The sequence below is a fragment of the Fusarium flagelliforme genome (genome assembly GCF_020744385.1).
Source record: "Fusarium flagelliforme strain FIESC 12 MPI-CAGE-AA-0113 chromosome Unknown B0J16scaffold_6, whole genome shotgun sequence".
Classification (NCBI taxonomy): Eukaryota; Fungi; Ascomycota; class Sordariomycetes; order Hypocreales; family Nectriaceae; genus Fusarium; species Fusarium flagelliforme.
In genome coordinates, this window is record NW_025763508.1 from 300,448 (window position 1) to 324,380 (window position 23,933).

Genomic DNA, 23,933 nt, shown 5'->3' on the forward strand with positions numbered 1-23,933 from the left:
GATGTCCGATGTAAACAGTTGTGAAAAGAATGCACACTGGTAGCGTGCAGACATCTAACATCTATAATAACAAGAATTATGATAAAGCTATACTAGCACTTATATAGGGCATTATATATTCTATTTAAGTGACTTTTTTTGCCCCAGCACTTTTAGTATCTTTTAAGTTCTTAATTATTCTTATCCGTCTGTCCGTACCTTCCTCAATTGAATGCCTCACTGGTACGTCATGATAGGACCGAAAGAGCTCCACTCCGGCAGCTCCGGCATTGAATCGGAGATTGATCTTCTTATCGATAAGTCTTATCGCATCGCATCGCATCAGGCATTGATCCAATTCTCAGCTTCATCTCCAACTCATACCGCCTTAACCTCAGCCAAAATGTCCGCCACAGACGATGGAGAACTCCCCGCAGTATTCGAAACAGTCTACGACACGCAATCAGACACGGCTGACAGGATAAAATCCCCGCGCCATGGCCTAAAACGAATTTCTGCAGCGTGTCAAAGATGTCGACGCAGGAAACAAAAGGTAACGTGCTACAGTGACAGGGGATGAGATGGCGACTGACGTGGTGACAGTGTGACGGCAGACATCCTATTTGCGGTGCTTGTGCTGCTGCCAATGTCCCTTGTGTACCGTCTGATCGTCTAGTCGTCAGACCAGATAGGGAATGCGAGTGCGACCATCTCCGAGGACAAGTGGAACGATTGAAAGATCGCGTTAATGAGCTTCAAACGCGGCTGGCCATGCAATCTAGACTTCCTTCAGAGGCGCTGTCTCAGGATAGGCAGATGCGCCTGGATGCACGCGTTGAACCTGACGGATCAGTAGCCAGTCTTGAAAGAGGCTACGTCGGTCGCATGCTCCTTCCCACGTTTCGTCCCAATGGAACCTCAGAATCTGGCTTCAGAAGCGGTCCCTGGCAGTTATGGAATGGGCTTTCTGCTAGTGATACGCCCCCGACTGCCACGTCTAACACATTCAATCTCCATCGAGATGGACTTGCGTTGATTGATGTGTTTTTTGATCGACGGTGGCCGCAGTATCCTGTTCTTCATCGACCTACTTTCATGGACCAGCATTACATACCGTATTGCAATGGACAGATAAGAGACAAATTGTCTGCTTTCGAAGTTCATATGGTTCTTGCGATAGGAGCTTCTGAGAAAGCGCGTATCAGCTCTGATGCACCTGTTTCTCACGAGTATTTCTTTGAAGCGGCGGCGAGAGATCTTGATTGTGTTCTTGCAGCTGAGGATATCGACTGTATTCGATGTTTGTCGCTTCTTTGTTTGTTTGGGAGCAATGAGCCGCAGTCTGTCAATTTGTGGTACACCGTTGGTATGGCTTTGAGACTTGCGGTGGGTATCGACATGCACAGAGAGGAAAGTCTATCAAACAGGTCCCTTCTAGACGCTGAGATGCGCAAGAGGCTATTCTGGAGTCTTTACACGATGGATAGAAGTGTGTCTATCTCTCTTGGTAGACCACTGGGTATCCAAGACGCAGATATCACGATTCCTCTCCCTCTGGTCCTCTCCGACGAGCAAATCGCAGGCCCATCAGACCGCGCCATTCCCAATATCCTACCAGACGTCCGAGACATGTCAGCCTTCCGTCACATCGTGGAACTTCGACAAATCAACGGAGGAATTTACTCAGCACTCCATTCAGCAGGCGGCGCAAATCTAGAATCCTCCAACCTCGACGCCATACGCCAACAACACTATACTCGACTTAACGCGTGGCTATTGTCTGCCCCGAGATATCTCGCTCCGCTGTCAATGTACCAAACTCCCGAGTGGTTTCAGATTGCGTATCACCAAGCTGTTATTAATCTCCACCGCCCGTCTCACGCATCACCTGTCAGCAGCGCCGATGCGATTCGGCTATGCGCTGATTCTTCAATCAGCTTGATAAGTTGCTACAATGCACTCTACGCCAAGAACAAGATCATATACACCTTTGTGGCGCTTGATTCACTATTCATGGCAGCTGTCACAATGCTGTATTCAATTCGCGCAAGCTCAATTGTCCGCCACGAATTAACCCGGGAAGTAGTCGAGTCCAATATTGAGACCTGTGTACGACTGGTCTCCAAGATCTCACACGGCAAGACAGTTGGGGAACGCAGTACTCAAATTATTCGACGGTTAGGAAACGCGACATTGGCGATATTCGATAATAGTTCCTATGCTGAAGGGGAGATTGATACGGAGTTTATGTCGTGGTTTGGAGTTAAGAGTCAGAATCCGGTTAGGCCGGAGTATCCCACGCCAAGTATTGATACGGCTTGGAATGATTTGTTTGAGCACGGGTACGATTTGAATAGTTTTCAGAATGTGCATTTACTACTGTAGTGGAAGTTAATAGAGTTGCATGGATTATGCTTGATGGTTAGTGAGGCTTCGGCCCCTCGGGTGAGTTCCGAAAGAACCGAGACATCCGGGGCTTATGCAGAAATAATGATAGTATTGGCGGCAGATGTTTCAACACAACACTGGATGAATGTATGGCGCCACCATTCTGGAAAGTTAAGCTTCATAAAGAGGTAACCGAAAGAAAATACTAGGTCAGGCTTGTGGCAAAGATACTGAAGATTGGTGTAGCGATTCCCACTGATATTCAGCAAATAGTCATAGGCAATCAGATTATATATAACCCCAACATGTATTGAACTAGTGATTTGTCATAGAAGTGAATACATGATCAACAGTCGAAGCCCGTTGACACGGAGTAGCTAGCAAGGCCTTTCCCGTCAGTATCCTCAACACCATGTTCCCAATTATCCAACCAATCAACCTATCCAGCATATCCTAGCAATCATCGCCATCGTAGACAGCGGACTCAAGTTGCATCCTCTAGAGGAGCTTGACACAGTTGAGAAGAGCAACGTTGATGATAGCGCCCTGAGAATGTTAGATGCCAATCTTGATGACAGTGAAAGGATGAAACTTACAACAGGGGCGTCAGACTTGCAGCAGTAAGAGTCACCGTTGCAGTTGCTGCCGAGAACCTGAACAGCACAGCTCAGGATGCCGTTGCAGCAGACCTGGTTGTTCTGGGCAGTGCAGACGGGGTTGTTGCCGTTGTTGCCACCGCCAGTGCGAGCCTCAATGTCAGCGGGAGCAGCGATGGCGGCGACGGCCATGGTGAGGACGGAGGCGAGAGTAGAGAACTGCATTTTGATGAAGTTGTTGGTGTTTGGGGTTGAGAAGAGAGATGAGAGTGTTGAGAGTGTTGAAGATGCTGTTGGAAGATGCTGTTGATTGCTGATGAGGAATTGAAATTTGGAGGGAGGATGGACGGGTCTTTATACTTGAGATGACCAGCCACTTTCTTGTTTTCTCTTGTTTTCTCCTTCTCCCTCGCATTGCTTCCTCGGACTTGATCATCTCACGATCCTCAACAAGATTCAGCTGAACTTAGGATCAGAGTGTTCAGTGGACCTCGTCCCCTCCCCCCCTGTTGGTGATCTACAACTCAGCGGGAAACCCCATGACAATCACTCAGATCATATCATCCATGCTCTATTGGCCAGGATGCATTATGCTTTGGTGTAACTACCGATTACTACTCTGTTATTTGGGGTTTGCTAGTGACACATCTAATGCTACTCTGTACTATACAGAACAATAGTGGTCAAACTTTAATGTAACACGGATACCTCCGTGGCTTTGTTTGAGAAACGGGCACATCAAACGCCCGCTTAAGCAGTTAGTTGAATAAACGCCCGTATTGTGGAGTTCGCACGAACTCTGGAGTTAAGCCTCAGAGCCTCAAAGTAACTCGTGTCACATCATGCCTTGATTTCCCATCGGGACTTTCCCTCCGGATGGTCGTCATAATTGCCTGTTTCTCCAGTAGCCAAGTCCTTTTTCTCGACGAGGCTGCTAGATTGCCAAGTAATTGTTGATATATGACATTCCATGTGCAACACAGTAGCTGAAAAGACTACAGCATGAATGAGAACCGTTTGAACGTCGTGTAGTGGACTGAGCCTGTGCGACACCAGGGTCACCCCTGGATAGCCACGTCGTCAACGACATCCGCTTCACTACGGATGTCGCTTGCCCCTCCATCACTTGCAGGCCAAGCAGACCAAGTAAAATGAGCTTGTCCACTTGCTGAGTGTTTCTTTTATGGGGCATGCAGTGTCGTGGAGTAACATTTCTTTTTTCGCCTGACATGTTTCTTTTTTGACCTGGAATGCTACATTGCTGTCTGTTCTGACCTGATGCTTTCTTTTTCTAAATACGAAGATCCACTGTTGTTACCTAAAGCAATCATCCCGTTCCTGTCACTGCAACTACGAATATGTAAAGTCACCATTTGGGAACATGCAGTGATCGGCAGAGGCGCTGCAGCCGATGGTCCGGAGCAAACACGAGATTATTGTAATTGGTCCCAGAAAAGACACCGGCAAATCTGAGATCCGACATTCGTGGCTTTGCAGCGACGATCGATGCTGTTTTCATTAAATTCTATGCCTGCTTACAGGTACAGCATAAATTATCATAAATAAGGCTGACGAAAGTATGAACATTGCAACTACCGTTACGCTTGCAGGCAATAAAGTTACGGGCTACTTTAGCGGTGTTTCCTCTCGCTAGTTAATGTCTCGGCCTATAAAGCCTCTAAATTGAACTAAGACATAGTGGAACTGGGGGTAGGATAAAACCCGAGATTCGAAGAGGTACTTTGTCACCACAATTGCTAGTAGCGGGTCTTGTGCTTTTCTTTCTCCCCGATAAGCGGGTAACTAACCATGTGTGCAGCAGTAAAACAAAACATGCCCAACGGCCAAGACATGCATACGGAACATCGGAGTCAAGAACGATAATGCCCAATAATACCATTCCTTTTATTCAATGACAAGCCTACACATCCCTGTTGCACAAAAACCACACGATAATGTCTTGAAACCCTGTAAAGGAACTGTTCTTGTGCTCCCCGAGTGCCTGACCGATTTGATCTGCAAAATCACCTTCTTTGTTGAAAGAAGCTTCCGTTCAGCTACGGAGAGTAGCCCTGTATATCAACCAGGGCCATTCCTACATAGAGTTTGACAAGGGTTTGTTCAGCCTCTTTGAGAGACTATTGGACCACGTCCTCAACCGACAGCTGGGGGGAGACTTTAGGAACAATGGTGTCCAATTGGACAGACATAACCAAGCCACCTGTGTTTTACGCTACTGAAATATCTCCGATGATCACTGCCGAAAAGACAAACATGATAGATTGATGCTAGAGTGAACAACACCAAGATTTGCGCATCATGACTCTTTGTCGTTGGGCGTACAGGATAAAACTACAGTAGTTGAAAGCCATGATGTTGATCTTGAACGGTGAACACAATGTGGCTTGCACTTACGCGACCTAGAGACAAAGGAATGACTTCAGTGTGATGAGGTAGTTCTACAGCAGTAGTCAACGTGGGAGGCCTTATTTTCGCAAACATGAATTGAGGCTTGAAAATGAGATTGGTGTTGAGTAAATCCTGTTTTTGACACGGTTTGCTGAGGTTGCTTGGGTATGAATCAGGATTATGCATCGTTCTGATCTCGTGCCAAGAACTGGTAATTTCTGAGCTGAATTTTAGGTGATGGCGAAAAGTGTTCGTGAGGCACGGTTGTACAAGGGGTTGGATGTAAGTGGGATGGGTGTGAGTGATTGGTTGGGCTAGGGGTTTGCCGCCGGGATTAATTTGTCTGTCAGGAGATGAACAGAAGCAGGTTCAGACGAGGTAAGGTCTTACGGACCAATGCAAAGAACTTAGATCTCAGAGTCTCTGTAGAGCCTGATCCCCGTAGTAAAAATAATAGTCTGATGCTGGATCACGTAGTGAGATATTCAACAAACTGCCAAGTCGATTACTTGCATTCACGATAAGCTTATTCCAGCTTCATACTACCATATTCAGACCAACAGGCAAACAGGATATCTACCCTAAAGTCTGAAAGAAATATCACATTACATTGCGGATCCGAGGTGGACGGATGATATGATTCTTCGCGGTTGGCGATCCCTGTAAACGGCTTATTAACGCTCTTATCAGGCCCACTGATGTTACCGGCCCGCTTCCGCATCCGCTCCCTCCCGCCCTCGTATTTTCCGTTGTCTCCATCAGCTGAGCCTTACCGAGAGTGAATCCTGCCAATGATTCCTCGATTGGGTACTCGGATGATATGGTCAGTGGATATTGTTGAACCGTGACCCTGCTCTTGCGGGTATTGGAGTATGGACCGCGATCTAGTTCATCCGATACCCATGTAGTTTGCTGTTACTGAGGCTCCGTAGACCAAGTCTAGATTCAGGAACGAGTCATGACATCGCGGGACAGACTGGGTCTTACAAATAGTAATGCGATTGGTGAGAACGTTCCCTTTGCTTTTTTCTCGGCATTTGTTCTTCAATTCTCTGCAACCCTGTATTCACTACCCGTATTATAATACTGCTCTTATTACCTTCACTCAGTCCCTCAACCCGGTTTGTCCTTCTCTCTTTTCTTTTGACAACTTCCCGTGCAATTCGTCTTCCATCGGCCATGATCTAGACTTCTAGCCAAGCTACTTATATAATATTCCTTTTTACAAATTCATACTCCAAAATTCCCCTACCGCATCAACTCCCCAATCACATTGAGGTTCTGTCTTAACCAACTCGAATCCCGCCTTCTTGTATAATCTCCTCGCCCCCACTAGCATGCTCTGCGTCCAAAGACCAACACTCTCGTATCCAGCCTCCCTTGCAAAATCTATACAAGCTTGTATCAAAGCTGTCCCAACTCCAAGACCTCTAGCGCTCTCTTCCACCAGCAAAAGTCTCAGCTTGGCTGTCTTGGGCTTCTTTTCCTGAACTAGCATGATGGAGCCAAGGAATTGACCGTCTTTTTCAGCGATCCAGCAGCGTTCGAGATCTGGGTTGAAGTTGTCGAGAAAATCGGCTGTGATTCTTGATACAAGGGATTCGAAGCGGGAGTTGAAGTTGTATTCTTTGGCGTAGACTTTCCCGTGGCGGTAGGTTATGTAGCCCATGTCACCTGGTTGGTGAGTTCGTAGAGTGAAAGACTTGATAGGTTTGTCGTTGGTCATTTTGAGATTGATTAATGTGTCGTGATAATTTTACAACAATCCTTTTACCGCATTTCTATGTTCTTATACATCGCGAAAGTTACCGTGGTGTTCTGACGGTTTCCAAAAGTGGATATCATGGATGTCACTGCAAGGGCGTAGGTTATCAATGTCACTAAAAGGCGCGACTTTCTCAGCTTTAGTTTGCTAAGGCTATCCTTGACCACCAAAATAGTTAAAGAGACTGTCCGATATCGGACTACTCTCTTCCACAGAATGATCGAGAAGAGTGAAGCGGGAAAACACAACAAATACTCTATAATTAATTCTCTAGATACTGTTAAGTGGTGTATTAAAAGGAACGGCCCTCAAGGAGTCTATTATTTTTATACAAAAGCGGATTAAACCTCTAGCCACCAGCTTTAGTACCCCAGGTTCTGCACTTCACACATCTTCCTATACATGTCGCTCTTAGCCTACAATTCATCGTCCGCTCCCGTCAACCAGTATCTTGCTATTATGATAAGCACAAACCATATCAGCGTGGCGAAGAGTCAGCAATCGATGAGCGACAGTAATAGTAATTCTGTCGCCCGTCTTGGCGGCTTCATTGAGAGCATCCTGGACTACTCGCCTGGACTGGGTGTCCAAAACGCTAGTTGCCTTGTCGGGGAGAAGCAGCCGTGGGTTTCGGATTAGAGCCCTGCCAATTACGATACGTTGACATTGGCCGCTTGAGAGTTGAATACCGTTGGCTCCGCAGGGAGTGTTAAGGCCTTCCGGTAGGGAACAGATGAAATCTCAGGCATTGGCGGAACGACAGGCTTGGATGATGTTGTCTTCAGATACTGATGAGGCATATTGGTTAGAGGCACCCGTGGCGATGTTCTTACGAATAGTACCAGGATAGACCTTTGGCTCTTGCTGAACGAGGGCGACTTCCTCACGGAACGCTCGAAGGTTCATCTCGTCCAGGTTCTTACCATCCAGAACAGGTTGACCACGGACTAGGTCGAAGAAACGCTCCAGCATAGCAATCACGGTACTCTTACCACAGCCAGAGGTACCGACAAAAGCAACAAACCGACCTTTGTTGATCTTAAGATTGATACTACGTAGAACCAGAGCGTTAGGCCTGTCTCCCGGATGGAACGGTTCAGCTGCTTGATTAGAAGAGATAGTTAGCAGCATTACCTGCTTTCATTAAAATGCTGGTAAAGATATCTGAATCCTTAATCTCCCCCGCAGTTTACTAAGCATTAACCCCCGATCTGCACGTCATAAGCTATAAATCCCACAGCTTCCCAGAGATATAATCCCGATCTCATTTACTTTCAAGTCTTTACCTACTATACTACTTAATTATGTCAACCATAAGAAGACTTCCCGCTGGCGCTGACTATGTACTTACCCACCATGCCACATCTTACGACTATATCTCGCCTTTAAAACTGGACCTAGTCGGCAAGCATGTCCTCATTACTGGCGCAGCTTGGGAGGATGGAGTTGCTTTGCCACTGCCACGGCCTTTGCACGAGCAGGAGCATCTTTCGTAGCATGCGTTGATCTGCACGGCATCGCTGATGAACTCATCCACAAGTTGAAGTCAGCCGCAACGCAAGCCAACCGCCCAGAGCCCATGGTGCTTGGCTACAAGGTTGACATTGCAAGTCAGGATAGCGTCAAAGAAATGTATGATTCGGTAAAGAAAGAGTTCAGCGGACGATTGGACATTCTTGTGAACAATGCTGCGCACATGGAACCATATAAACCATTCCTCGACTCAGATCCGGAAGTATACTGGCGAACATGGGAAGTCAACATTCGGGGACTATTCAACATCGCGCGTGCATTTCTCCCAATGCAATTATCAAGCTATGCCAAGTCTGATAGTTCTTGCATTATGATCAACATATCGTCTTCAGGCGCGTTGAGTGTTCGTCCCGGCAGCGGGAGTTATCGAAGTTCAAAACTTGCAGTGCTACGATGGACCGAGTCGTTGCAAGTTGAGTATACGGAACAAGGACTCTTGACTTTCTGTGTGAATCCGGGCGCGATCAAAACAAAGATTACCGAAGGAGCACCCGAAGCGGTCAGGAACGCACTTCCTCATCACCCTGATATAGCTGGTGATACAATTGCATGGTTGGCTTCTGAACGCAGAGAGTGGCTTGGAGGGCGATATGTAAGCTGTCCATGGGATATGGAGGAGCTTGTCGCCAAGAAAGACGAGATTATAGAGCAGGATAAACTCAGGTTGAGGATGGTCATTTGAGTTTCTCGATAAACACCCGTTCAATTTTAATTTCACTATCACTTCAACGTACGCTAGGGTTATCGCATGATCCATCAGTTAGAACTCGGCAACCTATCCTACCTCAAAATGCACGACTCGGTAGCAAGCCCAAGAGAGTTTGCCTGATTCTCCACGTTCCCCAGGTTGTCCAGACTACTGGCTTACCATCACACTAACCTCCAAGGTGCATCGGTTGGGATGTCTCCACTTCAGTAAGCCGCAATTAACCCCAGGATAAAGCGACTCCTGGTGACGCCTGGGTGAGGAATTTAGCTCAAGTTGCCGACTTCCTGGAATTCAATGACATGAATTCTAATGAACCGGTCCATTTCCGGTCTGATCCTTTGTCCAAGTCAATATCTCAATCCAACGCCCGCAGAGTAGCAGTCGTGGCGTGCCTATCCCAGTGATGAATACCCGGCCCGGTCACTGATAGTTGTAAACGGTATAAAAGACGACCACTTCATGCCCACGATTATAATACCCCCTCTATGTCGCCAGATCTGCCAATGATCACTATCATGTCCCCAATTTCCGCCCGATATGCGAAGCTAGTGGCGTAGTGTGGACCACACCAACGGAGCCATTTGTCCTAAAAACATGCCGCAAACAGCCTAGTCTTATCATCCTTTCCCCGGATTCCCAACGCCTATCATGTTACCTCTTTGGTAATAGCTTTTCCCCAAGATATAACTCTCTCAGTCTATTAAAGTCTTCAGTGCATCTTGTGTTCCTTTTTGAAGTTGTCAGTATCAATCATGTCTCCTAAAACAGAATCTCTCTATCGAACAGAAAGCTCTCGTCAAGGAGTTATCCAAGATGTCTCGACACCACAACTCCGAAAAAACAGATCCTTTATCTCAGTCCTGGGCATGTCCCTAGCCATCACAGCAGTACCCTACGGTGTCGGCGGTCCTTTAATCTCTACCATCTACGGCGGTGGCCAGCTCTCCCTCTTCGTCGGTGTCTTGGTAGTCGTCTTTCTCCAAGGCGCAGTCGCTCTGTCCCTCGGCGAACTCGCCTCTCGATACCCAACATCTTCAGGAGTATACTACTGGTCCTACCGGCTCACCGAGAATAAAAGCTATCAACATGCCACGGCTTACTTCACGGGCTGGGTCTGGTTGATCGGCAACTGGACGATTGCGTTATCTGTCAATTTTGGCTTTGCTTCAATTATCGTCGCGACGATTACTATGTATCGACCCGACTGGACTGCCACCGCGAACGAAACACTATATATCTTCTTTGGCATTTGCCTTCTTATCTTTGCGCTTTGCGCTGTTGCTGATAAGGCTTTGCCGTTGGTCGATACTGCAGCTGCTATCTGGAGCGTTGTCACTATTGTAGCCATCCTTATCGCTTTGGCTTGTACTGCTAAAGAAGGAAGGCATTCAGTGACCTATGGGTTAGGGCATTTTGATCCGAGTATATCTGGCTGGGGAAACTTTTCTTTCTTCATTGGACTATTGCCTCCTGCTTATGCTCTTTCGGCCATCGGACTAATCATGAGCATGACTGAGGAGTGTGCCAACCCAGAGATTGAAGTTCCCAGAGCCATCACCATGTGTATTCCCATTGGCGGTGTGTCTATGCTGGCTTTTGTACTACCTATCTGCTTTACTCTACCACCTTTGGAGGATGTCCTCGCTGCTCCTTATGGTCAAGCACTCCCGTTCATCATCGACACTGTCACTGGATCAAAACCCCTCAGCTTGGCACTACTAGTCATGGTTCTTCTTGTCACCCTATTTTGCTCTATGAGCATCACAACAACAGCGTCACGATGTACCTGGGCTCTATCAAGAGACGGCATGCTCCCTGGGTCCAACATCTGGTTACGTACCCTCTTCAATCAGCCCATCTACGCCCTCGCTCTTGTCACAGTCGTCGAGATCGCCTTAGGCTGCATTAATCTCGGCAGCACCAGCGCCTTCACAGCCTTCGTCTCTGTAGGCGTTGTCGCTCTGGCTCTAGCCTATCTGATCCCCATCGCCTTGAGCCTTTCTTTTGGTCGAACAGAAGTCTCAAAAGCAAAATGGTACCTCGGCAGAACCGGAACAGTAGCAAACTCGATATCCGTCTTGTGGATCCTCTTCCAGCTGATCCTGTTCAGCATGCCTTCTGCATTGCCTGTTTCGGCAGAGACTATGAACTATGCGTCTGTAGTCCTCGTGGGTTTCCTGTTTTTGTGCGGGGTGTGGTACTTTGTCTGGGGAAAGAGGAGTAAGTGTGTCCCCTGTCCTTGCTTAGACAATTACTAACTGTGCTAGCATTTACGGAACCGAAGGTCGAGGCGGAGTGGCAGATGAATTAGGATGGTATGGGGTGCTTGATAGAGTAGGTACTCAGTAGATGACTAGCCGTATTTGGAAACTATTGTGTCCAGTGTATGTGACTATCTGTTTGGACGATAAAGTTGTAGAATGAGTTGACTAATTACCGAAAGAGGCTTATCATCTCGGTTTGACAGGTGGATCAACGCTGTAGCCGTTAAGGTCGATTTCGCATGACGTGTAAATGTAAGTGTAGTTAATGGTATCTCAATGCAATAGAGGATGGCCGACAGTAAAAGTGTAAGGAGGTAAGCCCCCTGTAAGGGTACTGTAAACCCTCTATAAGTTACCTTTACTTAGCTATCTATAACTTATAGGGGCTAAGACTGCCTTTTGGCGCAGTGGCTTAGATAAGCTAACATCCTCATTACAGAAAGTCTGGTCGATTGCTACAAAGGAGGGTTGGGGTGTCAGCTAAAGAGCGGTATGTAGAAAATACCGTCTTGAAGCAATCCACGCAGGTTCCCAGCTTCAATTGCCTGCATCCAACGCTGTTAAAATGTCATTCTTGCTTTTTAGAATTAGGCATTCTTAAAAGCCCTAAAATACGCAGGCTACTAGATAGTGCATCTCATCACGGTTTACTTTAGTTGTAATAACACTAAAGCTGGATCTCCCAAGCGGGCAGGTCTATAGAGCAAAAGTTCAATTACTACCAATCTATTCCAGTCTAACTAACTAGTAAGGAAAGCTCCCCTCAGGAGCCTTCTCTAAAATACCACTCTCCTTCTGTTTCTCATCCTGCTCACGTAAATAAGGCAATAAGATGCCTTCCCAATGATGCTTTCCCTTATATAACGAAGCAGCCTCATCCCAATTGTCAATTGCCTCAGCCAGACGACCTGGAACATGAGGTTCTTGCGCGATACGTGTAATCGGCTCGAAATAGGTTCGGATGGTGAAAAGCAGAGCCTTAGAACGAGGGAGACGACGGAGGGATTGACGTTCGGAGCGGAAGTAGAGATCTTCGATGGTGAGGCCTTTATCGTTTGCAGTTTCCCAAGCTAGGAGCTGGTCAGTCATGGATCGGTATGAGAAAGTGTGGAAGAGACTCACAGGCGACTTCATTACTGTTTTGATCACCCATTCTATGAGACCAGTGAAGACCATCGTCAAGTTGGATAAAGAACTAAACAGTTAGTTAAGCTCACCCCATACTTGGAGGAAACTCACATTGTTGCGAACAACTGCCTTGTCTGGCTGCATAGATTTGAAGAACTTGTTCATGGACCGTTGTAGCTTGGTCTGGTAGTGGGGAACCTTGGCTTCGATGTGAAGAGTATCAAGAGACATTCTGAACTTCTCGCTCAACCGCCAGAAACCGGGGAGACAGACTGCTCCTGCGTCGAGATGATAGTGACCATCTAACGAATTAGCTTTGTAGGGACAAGTAGGTTGGAGGCTTACCGTCTTCTTCGACCATGATGACTAGGTCGTCTTGTACGAGTTTCGCTGCCGTAGCCATGGCTTCCTTCGGATCACCTAAACGGTCAGGAAAGAACACCATTCCGGTGGTTGTACTTACTAGCAGGATAGTCGAAAGCCTCTCCAGTAAGACTGTTCCTCAACTTTCCACCTTCCAGCGAAAAGATCTTAGGATATCGCACAGTCAACCAAGCCGTCAACTCCTCCAAAACCTCAAAACAAGCATCTCGCGTAACCGCATTATCAACATACTGAACATGCGCATCGATGTCCTTTTCTAGCTCTGACACTTTAGTATCGTGGAACCACGTAAAGTTAGAGTCCATCTCGATCCAGTTGTTCCAGTCGAGCTTGCGAATGCCCATTGTTACGTGGTTGGGACCATGGCGGAAGGGACGGTAGAGTTGGGGTTTGGTGATGTCGAGATCAAAGTCAGGTAGTGGTTTGGGAGAAGGTGTTTTCCATTCTAAATCGTCGGGTTTGGCTGGGTTGTTAGTCAGTCCTTCAATCTGAAGTCATCGCGACATGACTTACCAACAGCTTTAGCAGCCCTGCCTTTGCGCATCCATTCATATGCCACGAAAAGGAAAGCAATGCCAAAGGCCACAGCAGCCAAAGGCACGAGATCCTGTCTTAGACCAATTGATTCGAGTAGTGAAGACATGATTGATACTGATTGCTGTTTGACTCTTTGTTGATGGGAATAAGCGTATTTAAAAACTTCTGTGGCGATGATATCCGTGGCCCAGAAACTTGCCGCTTTGGGACACTTCGCTTAGCCAGTAATGTTGGATCGGTTCGTCATGGTGCGCTAGACTGCAAGCGGTAATTTATAGCTACGAACGGTAATTTTCCACGATCCGGTTCGACCCCGCGCCTAAGATCGGATGCGGGGGAAAGAAGTTCAGGACAACTTGGAGACAGACCTGAGGGCCTGCCAGTGATAAGAGAATGACTATCTATGAACTTGTCATGGTATAGTCGGTTTCTAAGTACCTCTATGTGGAGCGCGCACGAAAACTAAATTCTTTTATGAGTGTCGCGTTAGAGAAGCGGTTTACTGAACTTCATTCTGGACTGCACCGTACCCTTACATGGCGCTTCTAGTTAGCTGTAATGGAGGCATAATAATGACCACCCTTTCGGATTGAACTGCAGAGCTTCCCCGTAGGTGAATTACCCAGCAAGATAAAGCTCAGATATTGCCAGAGAGTATAAAATAAATAATTGGCGAAGAGATTTCCAGAAATAGGAGGAGCCTATGAATACTGTAGACTATATGGTACCCTGTAGTTACACTGCTCTTCTTTAATATTGTAGCACAGCGGTCCACTAATTGCGCACAGCTCCAGCGCAACTACCCACTATTGATAATGCGAAGCAGCCCGGAGGGGGTAGGTGCGCTTACTTCATGCGATGAATGAATATCCACCTAACCTGGGCTTGGATATATCCTCCATTATTTGTACTTAACTGGGCTGAATTAATTTAAAGCATAATGAACTCACCTTTAACTGTTGCGATTTTGGATGGACTTTTTATTGTCTTTTTAACTTTCTTTATTTCCCTTTTGTTATCGTCATCTTTCTCGCGATCGTGAATTGGCGTAAACTGTCTTTTCTGGTTTCGAGCTGTTACACGATTTAATGGTGTTTCCTGGGGGCTTAATCCATGCTACTCGTCCGGTGTCCCTGATGGGCGCTTGAGACACCTTCGGCGTTTTTGCGACACAAGTTAAACATCGAACCCAGCCACTAAGTCACATTGGATACAATAACTCCAACAACAATCTGTCTCTCAGGCTCGTCGATATGAGTGTCTGTGATAAGAGACCTTCTATTCAAGTTGGACTTTTCGCAGCATTTCGTTCCAAGTAACCATAAATAGAACCCTTCTAAACATCGCCAATCTGTCCGGAGCCTCAGGTTGGCATAGCTTGTGAATAGAATAGCCAAGGAAACATCCCAATATTGCGATGCCTGTGCTAATGTCCACCTATCTTAATCCACCTCTGATCCCCCCCTAACTCTTTGCCTTCCGCCCAGACTCCTAAGAACCTTAAACACCGCTTCTTCGCTCACGCATTAGCTGTCGACGGGCAATGTCCTTTTCTGGAAAAAATTCACCGTTAGCAGACAATTATATCTCAGCCCCAGAAACTGTAGCCTACCTCTGTCATTAATCAGGAACTCGTGAAAGTCAGGACCTGCAGGTACCATTAGCAAGGTATGCCTCTTCTTATCGGCGATGAACTCGAGAAGAGCCGGATACATACTGAGTTGATCCGACTACGAAATATAGTCCTATAAACTATGTCAGTTACTGATCATCTAACATGTGTGCATCTTCAACTACAAGCATTCAGTTCTTTTTCTCGGCCTTTTTCTTAGAATCCTGTGCTTTTTCCTCCATCTTGGAGACCCTCACGGTTAGCCAGAAGCTTTAGGTGCAACAATATTGGACATACCTCGATTTTCGCAGGATAGGTGCTGGTAACTTGAGTCCAGGCACCAGTATGGGCGACTATATTATCTTGGGCTTTCTTCTGGCTGTACTTGATGGGATCCAGAGCCATTTTGAATAGGGTTGTAACAGAATAGATAGATGTACGATGATAATAGATGTGCCGTTAGGGTCGTAGTGTTTGATGGTTGAGTTGCAGAAGGCGATGGAGCGTGTCGAATTCAAACGTATGGTACCGGCACATCATATATAGTCGAAGATGATAGTTGCTGCTTCATTCAGTCCTATCTAGGATATGGGTCAATCTCAACCAAGCTCGATTACGGGACGAGGTAACTGTCATGGCAATACTTGGCATTACATCTTTGGCATTGCCAGATTCGGACAATACAAAGTTTACTAATATGGTAGCAAACAGGTCTTTGGGAGATGAATGAATGCATGAATGAATTATTTCAAGTCTAATTGCATTATCAAAGTCTCTCTTACTCAAAAACAGTCGCATAACACTCAAGCGACAATTCAGTGGTTTGTTTTATCTCGATTGGGAAGTTCCAAACTCCCAAGTCCCCGGGAATGAGACAAAAGGTGGAACAGAGTTACAGCAGCGGTTCCAGCTGATCGGCCAGCGTAGTCAGATCATAAGGAGGTACCCCTGAACATGGAGAGGTCTCCTACATCGAAGGGTCAGGCAGTGGAAAGAGCCTCAGTATCATATTGCTAATTGTAATTGCCAGATCAGGAATGGTCTGCTATTTTCCACTCTGGCCCCCCGTTATGAAGTTGGGATAAAGCTGGTGACATACGTCCATGGTAAAGGAATGTGGCTTGGAAATGTGGCTAACGTTTTTTGGCGGTGAAGCAGGAGCCTGAGACAAAACATTGGAACTGCCATATTTGGCTTAGTCCTGTCCTTGGAGGTTGAAACAACAACAAATGTTGTGTCCTCTTGTCCAATTAATGATCCCAGACAAGGATTACTCCAATCTTACCAGCACGAGCTGAGCATGACGTGTTAATTGCTTACTCCTTTGGTGAGGAGAAACCACAGATCCAATAATTGAAAGCGACAATAGACCACTGACAGCTTAACTTGCTCTTGTGTATTACTTTATATGTGCATGTGTGGTGTAACTCTGACTTTTGCTGTTTATTGTCGGACGAACGTGATTCTCTGCAGACCTTCTTTGTCCCAGTCGCACAACTCCTAATGGCTACACGACGGTTGACCTTCATCGAGACCCGTGCTCCACGAGCTGCTGGTCTTTCGGAGGGAGCTGTGGATGAGCATAAAGAGCTAATTGGGGATCTGTACTTGAGTCAAAATTATACTCGCGACCAAGTTATTCAGCATCTCAAAACAAATTTCGGGTTCAATTTATCGTGAGTCCAGGTTCTTCCCTATGTTTGCTTGTTGACATCTGATGTTAAAGCCTATAGCCGGGACCAGTTCTCAAAAGCAACGAGACGGTGGGGGTTTCAGAAGCAGCGTCGCGGAGGCAGCTCTATCGAACCATCACTGAGCGAGGTAGCTACTCAATCCACGACTAGCGATGCTGCCAGAAATGTGCCTCCTAGTACGACCAATATAGACATCGCGGAGGACCAAGAGCCGACAGTCACAGATGAGTCGAGCAAGCGCCCAAGAAGTGCTGCAAGCTCCATCAGTCGCAGAAGCAATACAACGACTCATGACTCCTCTTCACCCTTCGTTCGTCGCCTGGTGAAGCGAATGAAACCCAATGATGAACCAGGCAACGCACCCACTGAAAGCCTGCCACAAACACAATTGGACTTCTCCAATGACACTGACCTCATGTTAACGACATCGGTGGAAGAGGAAGTTGTAGACTCAAGGTCAAGGTATGAAGAAAGGTACGACGACGAGCTGTCGGCAGACTATTTAGTCTGCTGCTACCGTTACAACAAAGCATTCTGGTATTATCGCAAGCTCTCGGTGCCCTTTCCATACGAGTCCCTTTCACCCAAACAGCGACGCGATAGAATACTCGATATGGCAAGAACTGCCAAGACACGAAGAGCCTCTGAGATCGTGAAGGAAATGATGGAGTCTGAGCTAGAGACAAGCAATGATCCTCTGTCTGAAGATCGGTCAAACCAACCTCCCTCAGGCAAAGCTGAGATGTGCCCTGTGCAATCCTTCCTGTTCCATCGGCACCTTGCAGAGATCTATGAGCATTATAGCGATGATGCCAGTCTGGTGCAAAAGCATCTGAATCAAGCCAAAGGGTTCACAAAGGCCTTTGACAAACTTGCTCCACCAGATACTTTGAGTCTTTCTGGGGAGCAAGTCCTTCAGAGCATGCAGAAAAAAGAACACAATGCTCCACCAACGATAGACCTTTGGACATTGCTTCGCCTTCTTCCAGGATACAAGGTCGCCGATATTCAAGAGAACTTGCTGAATTCCCTCGAATGGGATGCGACATCGATGGTCTTGGACATCAGGGATTGCCTCGATCGTTGTTGGGGAGCACTTAACAAGAGTGAGCCTTTGCCAATATCTATGCACTACGATGCAGTACAGCACGAAAAGATGGAGCCCAATGAAATGAGCCATTTGGCTGTTCAACACGATCCACTTTATATTTGGGCAAAGACCAGCCTTTTATTCACATTTCTCTGGACGAAGATACAAGATAACACTCCTCCTATTTGGAAGTGTCATACGATATCCGCCACACAGTTCCTGATGGTCATCAGCAGGATGATCGTCCGAGAGTCATTACTTCTTTCTCAACACGTCACGCCGCCGCTAGACCCAGAAGGCAGGCTATTAGAGCTTCGAGACTCGGACCGGCAAGACTACCGTAGTGTCGTGCAGACGCTCCTTCTCGTACATCGATGGATGCCGGACCAAATTAAAAGAGAATTCGTCACAGAATTTGTTGAACACTACTCCTGGTCCCCACCAGCAGGTCGTAAGAGTGTCCTCGCTCAACAAATCCAAACTTACCAGATAGAGGCACTGAAATTGGTCCTGGCCGGCAGAAAAGAGGGAGAGAGCCGCCCGACAACATCCACTTCTACCACACTGAGAGAGGTCACGACTCTGAAGGCAGAGGCTAGCGAGATGGGATCCACATCAGAAGACAACGAGTTCATGGAATGGTTAGCTCTGCCACAGGATCAATCAGACTCTACCGGAGAGAGAGATGCCATCGCATATGTCAAGCAAAGGCAATATGCACCATCGTTCGATTCTTCCCGTGTTTCATCTTCTCTTAGGACATCCTCTATATACCTCAGCGCATTGACTGGAAACCCTACCATGTCCAGATCGTTGGCATCTCGGTCGTCACGGTCTTCCCAGGCGTCCCTCTCGAGCTCATTCAAGCGTTTCAAAGCGTCAGCACTCAAGAGACGAAACTCGTCTGAGTCGATGATGGGGTTGAGTCTGTATGACCCTGAGAGGCAGCTGCAGGATGATTCCTTTGAGGGAGTGCAAGACCTGCAGGTTCAACGATATCTCAAAGTGACGATGGGTCTGTCCACCTTAGAGGAGGAGTATACAAGTCTTGAGGGGAAGCCAGAGGAAGACGAAAAGCCATCGGTGAGGGGAAGGATAGAGAGACTGCTTAAAGGCAAAGGCAAAGACAACTTGAACGAGAGAGAATGGACATACAACCCTACAGATGACCTAGTAAAAAGCATACCTTATCACCTCCTCGACGATGCATCAGCTAGACCTAAGATGCTATCATAATTTAGATATTTATCTATAACTTGACCCCGAAACTGTCGAAATATTGAGATAAGACAATGTGTTAACTCTACAGTGGTTTCAAACCCTTAACAAGACTGCATATTCAATGCAGTGCCTACTGAAAATTGCGATGGAATTTTGTAGTCTTTATTAAGTTATTAAGTAAAATTCAGAAGACTATACCCACTAATTCCTTGCTTCTGTAGCGCTTTTAGCGCTGTGCTGCAGCTTATCTCCAGCACCGCTACCCACTACAGCTAGCTGCTGCTGGCCACAAGTGCAGTAGCACTGCTACTCCATCGCTCGCTCTCTGAATCATACTCGAGAGAGCCAGAGAGAGATATGTATTCTCTTTCAGAAAGCACACGCAGCTAGCTGTTCACTTAGTCTTGTATCTGGACCTATTACCTTTCACCAAGACAGCCTACATAAGGCAAGCAGATGGAATTAGCAGCCCTCTGTATTGCTGCCCACCTTCAATGTTCCGGATTTTTACATGCTCTAGCCTTAGCCTAGGAAAATATCTTTGTTATCATCTTTTCTAGAAAATAGAGTGGATCCTTAGAGATGCTCCCTGTCAGCTTCTTTTCTTTCTCTTGTTGTCTACTGCCGCTATGGCTCTCTTTGAACGTCATCGGATGTTTCGCTTGAGTCTTGAGTCTCACTCATTCGTGTCAGCTTATCTCGGGATTTATCTCCGTTCGGCCTGTTTTGTTATTTCTATTTACATTCTTCGTATATGTTTTATTCTTTTCATTTGCCTAATATGTTTCCCCTGGACGACACCATCTCTGTACACACGGTAGACCTCCTCGGAAACGGTAAAATCTGCATTGTTTGGTCAACGAGCACGCCATCTCTGACGCAACAGCAATTTCGATGCATCGACCTGAACAAGGGCAAGAAGCCGCACTTACTCAGCAAGATCATTAACAACCTTGGAGCCAAGACGGCCCTGCATTACGCCCCCTCCACCAAGTTCTACCTGGATGACCTCGAGAAGGGTGACCCCTGGGTCGCGAACGTGCCTTTCCCGGTTCACTGCGTTGAAAAAGTGAAAATCTCGGACAAGATAAGCCAAGTGCACTTTGTGCGACGCTTCAACTACCACCACGGCTATCTTGATGGCACCGAAAGGGAATTCAGAGGCTTTGCGGGGATCGAAGAATTGGACACTGACTCATTTGCGGCAATGAGAAGTCGTTCCTCTGCAAATATAGACGCCTGCTGGCATGTTCCTCCCGTCAGAACTACCACCTGGTTCCACACAGGCGTCTTCGTCGGCGGCGACACTTGGAGCCAACAGCTTTCGCGCGAGTACTTTTCAGCTTCACCCGAAGATACATCCGGGGGTGGTGTTTCCGGACCCCTGCTGCCTGATTCCATTGCTCCCGGGAGCGGACTGAGTACGGATGCGCTCAGGGAGTGCTATCGGGCTCTAAAGGGACGCATACTCAGAAAGGGGGTGTATGGTGAGGTCGCCAGCGACAAAGCCACCATTCCGTATCTCATACAAGAGAACAACTACGCGGTCAAAGTTGTGCAAGGGGCACAAGACTCTCACCAGCACTCCGTATGCTCGGTGTTTCCCAGGGAGTCAATCTCCTGCCAGATGGAACGGGATCCTAGCGACGCACGAATCGAACACAGCTTTGCGCTCGCATATAGCTTAAATAGTTAATACTACTCTATTTTAACCTTAAAATATAGATACTAACCTTTACTATTAGGAAACTACTATAGGTAGCACAAGTAAACATTATAGAGTCTAGATGTAAGCTATTGCCATTAATTAAGTCTTATACCTGTCTATCTCAATATCTCTTTAAGCTAAACCTACAATCTTAAACGAGTCATTCCAAAGTCGAGCCTCACGCTCTGGGTCATATGCGTGCGGCACATATCCTCTGCCAAAATGAAGCTCAGCCTGCTTAGCTGGCGGCGCTTCGTCACATTCTGCTAGATATCTCCCTCCAGCTTTCTCCCACCGCTTGCCGATGGCAGCCCAGACGGTGGTTGCAGCTCCTTGCTCCGCATTCTGTAGGAACTTCTGGGCTTTTTCATTATCAGCGATAGCCCTGATCTGAGCTTCGGGTATATGCCTTGCAAGCTCGGTCATGATGCCTTCAGGATGAACACTCGTAGCGTGAAGGCCCTGATCGCCGTACAGACGGTCTATCTGGTTCGCCAGGTAGATATCAGCAGTCTTGGACTGAGAATAGGCGACTAGTGGATCATAGCCGCCCTTTTGGAAATTGTAATTATCGGACTCATTGATGGAACTGTTGTGGTGCGCCGAGGAAGAAAGGACAACTACTCGTGAGCTGAGCTCCGGAGTGACGGCAGCGAGTAATGCAGGCTTGAGCAACTGAAAGAACAGAAAGTGAGCGAGATAGTTTGTTCCAAACTGCATCTCGTGACCATCTTGCGTGTACTCAAGGGTTGGAACAGCCATAACGCCTGCATTCTCAACAAGAATACTGACCTTATCCGTTTTGTCCAGAATGTAGTTCGCCGCAGCACGAACGCTCTCGAATGAAGCTTGATCCATCTCAACAAGCTCCATGCGGTTGGTATCGAATATTCCCTCCAAGGCCTTCTGTGCCTTCTTGAGGTCTCTTGCGGTCAAGAAAAGTCTTGCTCCAGTTTCAGAAAGAGCTCGAACGGTCTCAACACCAAGGCCAGCTGAAGTGCCGGTGATGACCACAACTTTGCTTCTGAGTGTGCCTTCTGCGTTTTCGGCTTTGATGATTTGTAGGGCGGTAGGTCTGGCGTCGCCAGGACCTTGAGGGTTGTCATATGCCGCCGCGTATGGAGACATGGTTGAAATCAAATGCTAGAATATAGTAATGGGTGATGGGCTTAATGATATGCGAGAAGCTTGTGATGATTTAAAATGCTAGATTCGTTGTCGTATGCCTACTTATATACTTGACTCGACCTCTCCATTTAACTTACACCAACAACACACGACGCTAATCCTGTAAGTACCAACAAAGGCATGTTTTGCTGTGAGGGATACATGATGGAAAATGTCAAGCTTTCGAGCCAACATGACCTCTCAAACTGGGGGCTGTTGGTTCCAGCATGAGGTATCATGGCTGACATTTTCTGCCTATTTTGGTCTAGCGTCGGAGTTTGCGGACTGGGCTGCGGAACCAACGATTCGTCAGCAGGCTGACGTCTTTTTCCTTTCGGGGACCAAGCCCTTTAAACATCATTTTGGCTGACATGTTCTTTCCTCATTTGGTAGCATGGCTTCATTTTCTCAATCATCAAGTTTCAACCCCCTGAACAAAAACTGTAATGATGCCCGTCAACCAAGTCGATCGCGCCCAAGAGCGGAAAGACCGGAAGCGAACGCAGAACCGACTCAACCAACGAGCGCGGAGTAAGTGTTCTTATCTCCAGTGAACATGCCATAGTACTAAAGGGAAATATGGGAACGCATGAGGAAAGAAGCCGAAAAGAGTCTTCAGCCCGGCAAACGACCTTATCAAGTTGACCGCTGGAGGCTTGGCACAGCGGACACCGCAAATGCTGCGCAAGAGCCGGCCAAACTCTCCACTGATGCATACATCAGTGAAAAATGCAGCGCTGTTTCAAACGAAGACGGAAAGACGTCTTCTTCTGAGGTAGAAGAAGTTGAAGAAGTGTTCTCGCAAGCTCTTGCAAGAGGGCATAAACTAGGATGTTCTATATCTCCCGATCATAGCCTCATCCATCTCATCGGCCACAATGTATGTCGAGGGTTCATGGCCAACAAGCTTATGATGTACCTGATGGATAGCTTCGTCACGACATCTTCCTTTCCGACTTTATGTTCTGATTCGATGCTATTGTGTCAGGTGTCATTGGTTCGTCCAGTTGATCAACGGTGGGCACTACCAGCCCGTCTGGAACCAACCGAACTTCAAATGCATTCGCCGCATCCAACCTGGATGGATATACTGCCGTTCCCAGATCTTCGTGACAACTTGATACGAAATCAACGCAATTTTGACCATCTGCAGTTCATGGAGGGTTTAGTCGGTGATTTTGTTTATATCGTCCCGCCGGATGTACCAAAGCAAGCACCAGAGGAACAGGGGGATTATTGGCCAAAACAAGACACTGGATTGATTCTATGGGGTGAGCCGCATCTTAGTGAAAGCTGGGAAGTTACCCCTAGCTTTTTGGCGAGGTGGTCATGGGCCATCGGTGAGTGTACGGACTTGGTACGCAGTTCAAACGCTTGGAGGCAGAGAAGAGGGGAAGATCTACTGCCCCTGTGTATGTCTTGACTGTCATCTTGTAGAACGAGGAGAAGCATCAGGACGGAACGGGGCTCAGCTGCTGGAAGGGGCTCGAACTCGTTTGGCTGCATAGTTCAGTTGCAAGCATATAAGCCGGATATTGCCCGTTTATCTTTATCTCGAATTTAGCTATAATGCAAATAAAAAACCCCTTAGCTCTTTCCTCCCTATACACTGCAACTTAAATATCAACTTTATAACCCCGGGAAACATCAGACTTGCAACTCAACATACCGCAACCAATATAGCAGCCTTAAACTAAGTACTTCTTGAAAATTTCATTTAAGCATTTAGACTACAACAGATAATAACAT

At 47.0% G+C, this 23,933-nt stretch overlaps 12 protein-coding genes across 12 annotated transcripts; 6 read left to right on the forward strand and 6 right to left on the reverse strand.

Moving 5' to 3' along the window:
- Nucleotides 1–350: 350 nt before the first annotated feature.
- B0J16DRAFT_364035 (fungal-specific transcription factor domain-containing protein) lies at nt 351–2,666 on the forward strand. The gene is made up of 2 exons (XM_046129912.1): nt 351–532; nt 583–2,666. The coding sequence occupies exons 1-2, from the start codon at nt 383–385 to the stop codon at nt 2,362–2,364; spliced, it is 1,932 nt and encodes a 643-aa protein (XP_045979652.1). The 5' UTR covers nt 351–382; the 3' UTR covers nt 2,365–2,666.
- A 1-nt stretch (nt 2,667) lies between these two features.
- Nucleotides 2,668–3,267, reverse strand: B0J16DRAFT_166450 (uncharacterized protein). Its single transcript, XM_046122320.1, has 2 exons — nt 2,964–3,267; nt 2,668–2,913 (listed from the first exon to the last, which is right to left on the reverse strand). The coding sequence occupies exons 1-2, from the start codon at nt 3,186–3,188 to the stop codon at nt 2,866–2,868; spliced, it is 273 nt and encodes a 90-aa protein (XP_045979653.1). The 5' UTR covers nt 3,189–3,267; the 3' UTR covers nt 2,668–2,865.
- Nucleotides 3,268–6,375: 3,108 nt separating this feature from the next.
- On the reverse strand, nt 6,376–7,210 carry B0J16DRAFT_346242 (acyl-CoA N-acyltransferase). The gene has a single exon (XM_046128420.1). The coding sequence runs from the start codon at nt 7,096–7,098 to the stop codon at nt 6,595–6,597; it is 504 nt and encodes a 167-aa protein (XP_045979654.1). The 5' UTR covers nt 7,099–7,210; the 3' UTR covers nt 6,376–6,594.
- A 585-nt stretch (nt 7,211–7,795) lies between these two features.
- B0J16DRAFT_416792 (P-loop containing nucleoside triphosphate hydrolase protein) lies at nt 7,796–8,495 on the reverse strand (the record flags this gene model as incomplete). Its single annotated transcript, XM_046133628.1, has 2 exons — nt 7,796–8,237; nt 8,489–8,495. The coding sequence occupies 2 exons, from the start codon at nt 8,493–8,495 to the stop codon at nt 7,879–7,881; spliced, it is 366 nt and encodes a 121-aa protein (XP_045979655.1). The 3' UTR covers nt 7,796–7,878.
- A 221-nt stretch (nt 8,496–8,716) lies between these two features.
- Nucleotides 8,717–9,352, forward strand: B0J16DRAFT_386895 (uncharacterized protein; the record flags this gene model as incomplete). Its single annotated transcript, XM_046131608.1, has 1 exon — nt 8,717–9,352. The coding sequence occupies one exon, from the start codon at nt 8,717–8,719 to the stop codon at nt 9,350–9,352; it is 636 nt and encodes a 211-aa protein (XP_045979656.1).
- Nucleotides 9,353–10,131: 779 nt separating this feature from the next.
- On the forward strand, nt 10,132–11,802 carry B0J16DRAFT_374175 (amino acid/polyamine transporter I; the record flags this gene model as incomplete). The annotated part of the gene is made up of 2 exons (XM_046130588.1): nt 10,132–11,599; nt 11,647–11,802. 2 exons carry the CDS (start codon nt 10,132–10,134, stop codon nt 11,688–11,690), a joined length of 1,512 nt encoding a protein of 503 aa, XP_045979657.1. The 3' UTR covers nt 11,691–11,802.
- Nucleotides 11,803–12,379: 577 nt separating this feature from the next.
- B0J16DRAFT_402449 (uncharacterized protein) lies at nt 12,380–13,879 on the reverse strand. The gene is made up of 6 exons (XM_046132656.1): nt 13,669–13,879; nt 13,235–13,618; nt 13,117–13,191; nt 12,883–13,073; nt 12,766–12,838; nt 12,380–12,713 (listed from the first exon to the last, which is right to left on the reverse strand). Exons 1-6 carry the CDS (start codon nt 13,796–13,798, stop codon nt 12,388–12,390), a joined length of 1,179 nt encoding a protein of 392 aa, XP_045979658.1. The 5' UTR covers nt 13,799–13,879; the 3' UTR covers nt 12,380–12,387.
- A 1,313-nt stretch (nt 13,880–15,192) lies between these two features.
- B0J16DRAFT_386898 (uncharacterized protein) lies at nt 15,193–15,709 on the reverse strand (the record flags this gene model as incomplete). The annotated part of the gene is made up of 3 exons (XM_046131609.1): nt 15,193–15,245; nt 15,305–15,422; nt 15,602–15,709. The coding sequence occupies 3 exons, from the start codon at nt 15,707–15,709 to the stop codon at nt 15,193–15,195; spliced, it is 279 nt and encodes a 92-aa protein (XP_045979659.1).
- Nucleotides 15,710–16,807: 1,098 nt separating this feature from the next.
- B0J16DRAFT_402455 (uncharacterized protein) lies at nt 16,808–19,324 on the forward strand (the record flags this gene model as incomplete). The annotated part of the gene is made up of 2 exons (XM_046132657.1): nt 16,808–16,980; nt 17,038–19,324. 2 exons carry the CDS (start codon nt 16,808–16,810, stop codon nt 19,322–19,324), a joined length of 2,460 nt encoding a protein of 819 aa, XP_045979660.1.
- A 766-nt stretch (nt 19,325–20,090) lies between these two features.
- Nucleotides 20,091–21,005, forward strand: B0J16DRAFT_386900 (insecticide toxin TcdB middle/N-terminal region-domain-containing protein; the record flags this gene model as incomplete). Its single annotated transcript, XM_046131610.1, has 1 exon — nt 20,091–21,005. The coding sequence occupies one exon, from the start codon at nt 20,091–20,093 to the stop codon at nt 21,003–21,005; it is 915 nt and encodes a 304-aa protein (XP_045979661.1).
- Nucleotides 21,006–21,149: 144 nt separating this feature from the next.
- Nucleotides 21,150–22,145, reverse strand: B0J16DRAFT_374177 (uncharacterized protein; the record flags this gene model as incomplete). The annotated part of the gene is made up of 1 exon (XM_046130589.1): nt 21,150–22,145. The coding sequence occupies one exon, from the start codon at nt 22,143–22,145 to the stop codon at nt 21,150–21,152; it is 996 nt and encodes a 331-aa protein (XP_045979662.1).
- A 387-nt stretch (nt 22,146–22,532) lies between these two features.
- On the forward strand, nt 22,533–23,783 carry B0J16DRAFT_346249 (uncharacterized protein). The gene is made up of 2 exons (XM_046128421.1): nt 22,533–22,715; nt 22,766–23,783. The coding sequence occupies exons 1-2, from the start codon at nt 22,631–22,633 to the stop codon at nt 23,605–23,607; spliced, it is 927 nt and encodes a 308-aa protein (XP_045979663.1). The 5' UTR covers nt 22,533–22,630; the 3' UTR covers nt 23,608–23,783.
- The last annotated feature ends 150 nt before the right edge of the window (nt 23,784–23,933 follow it).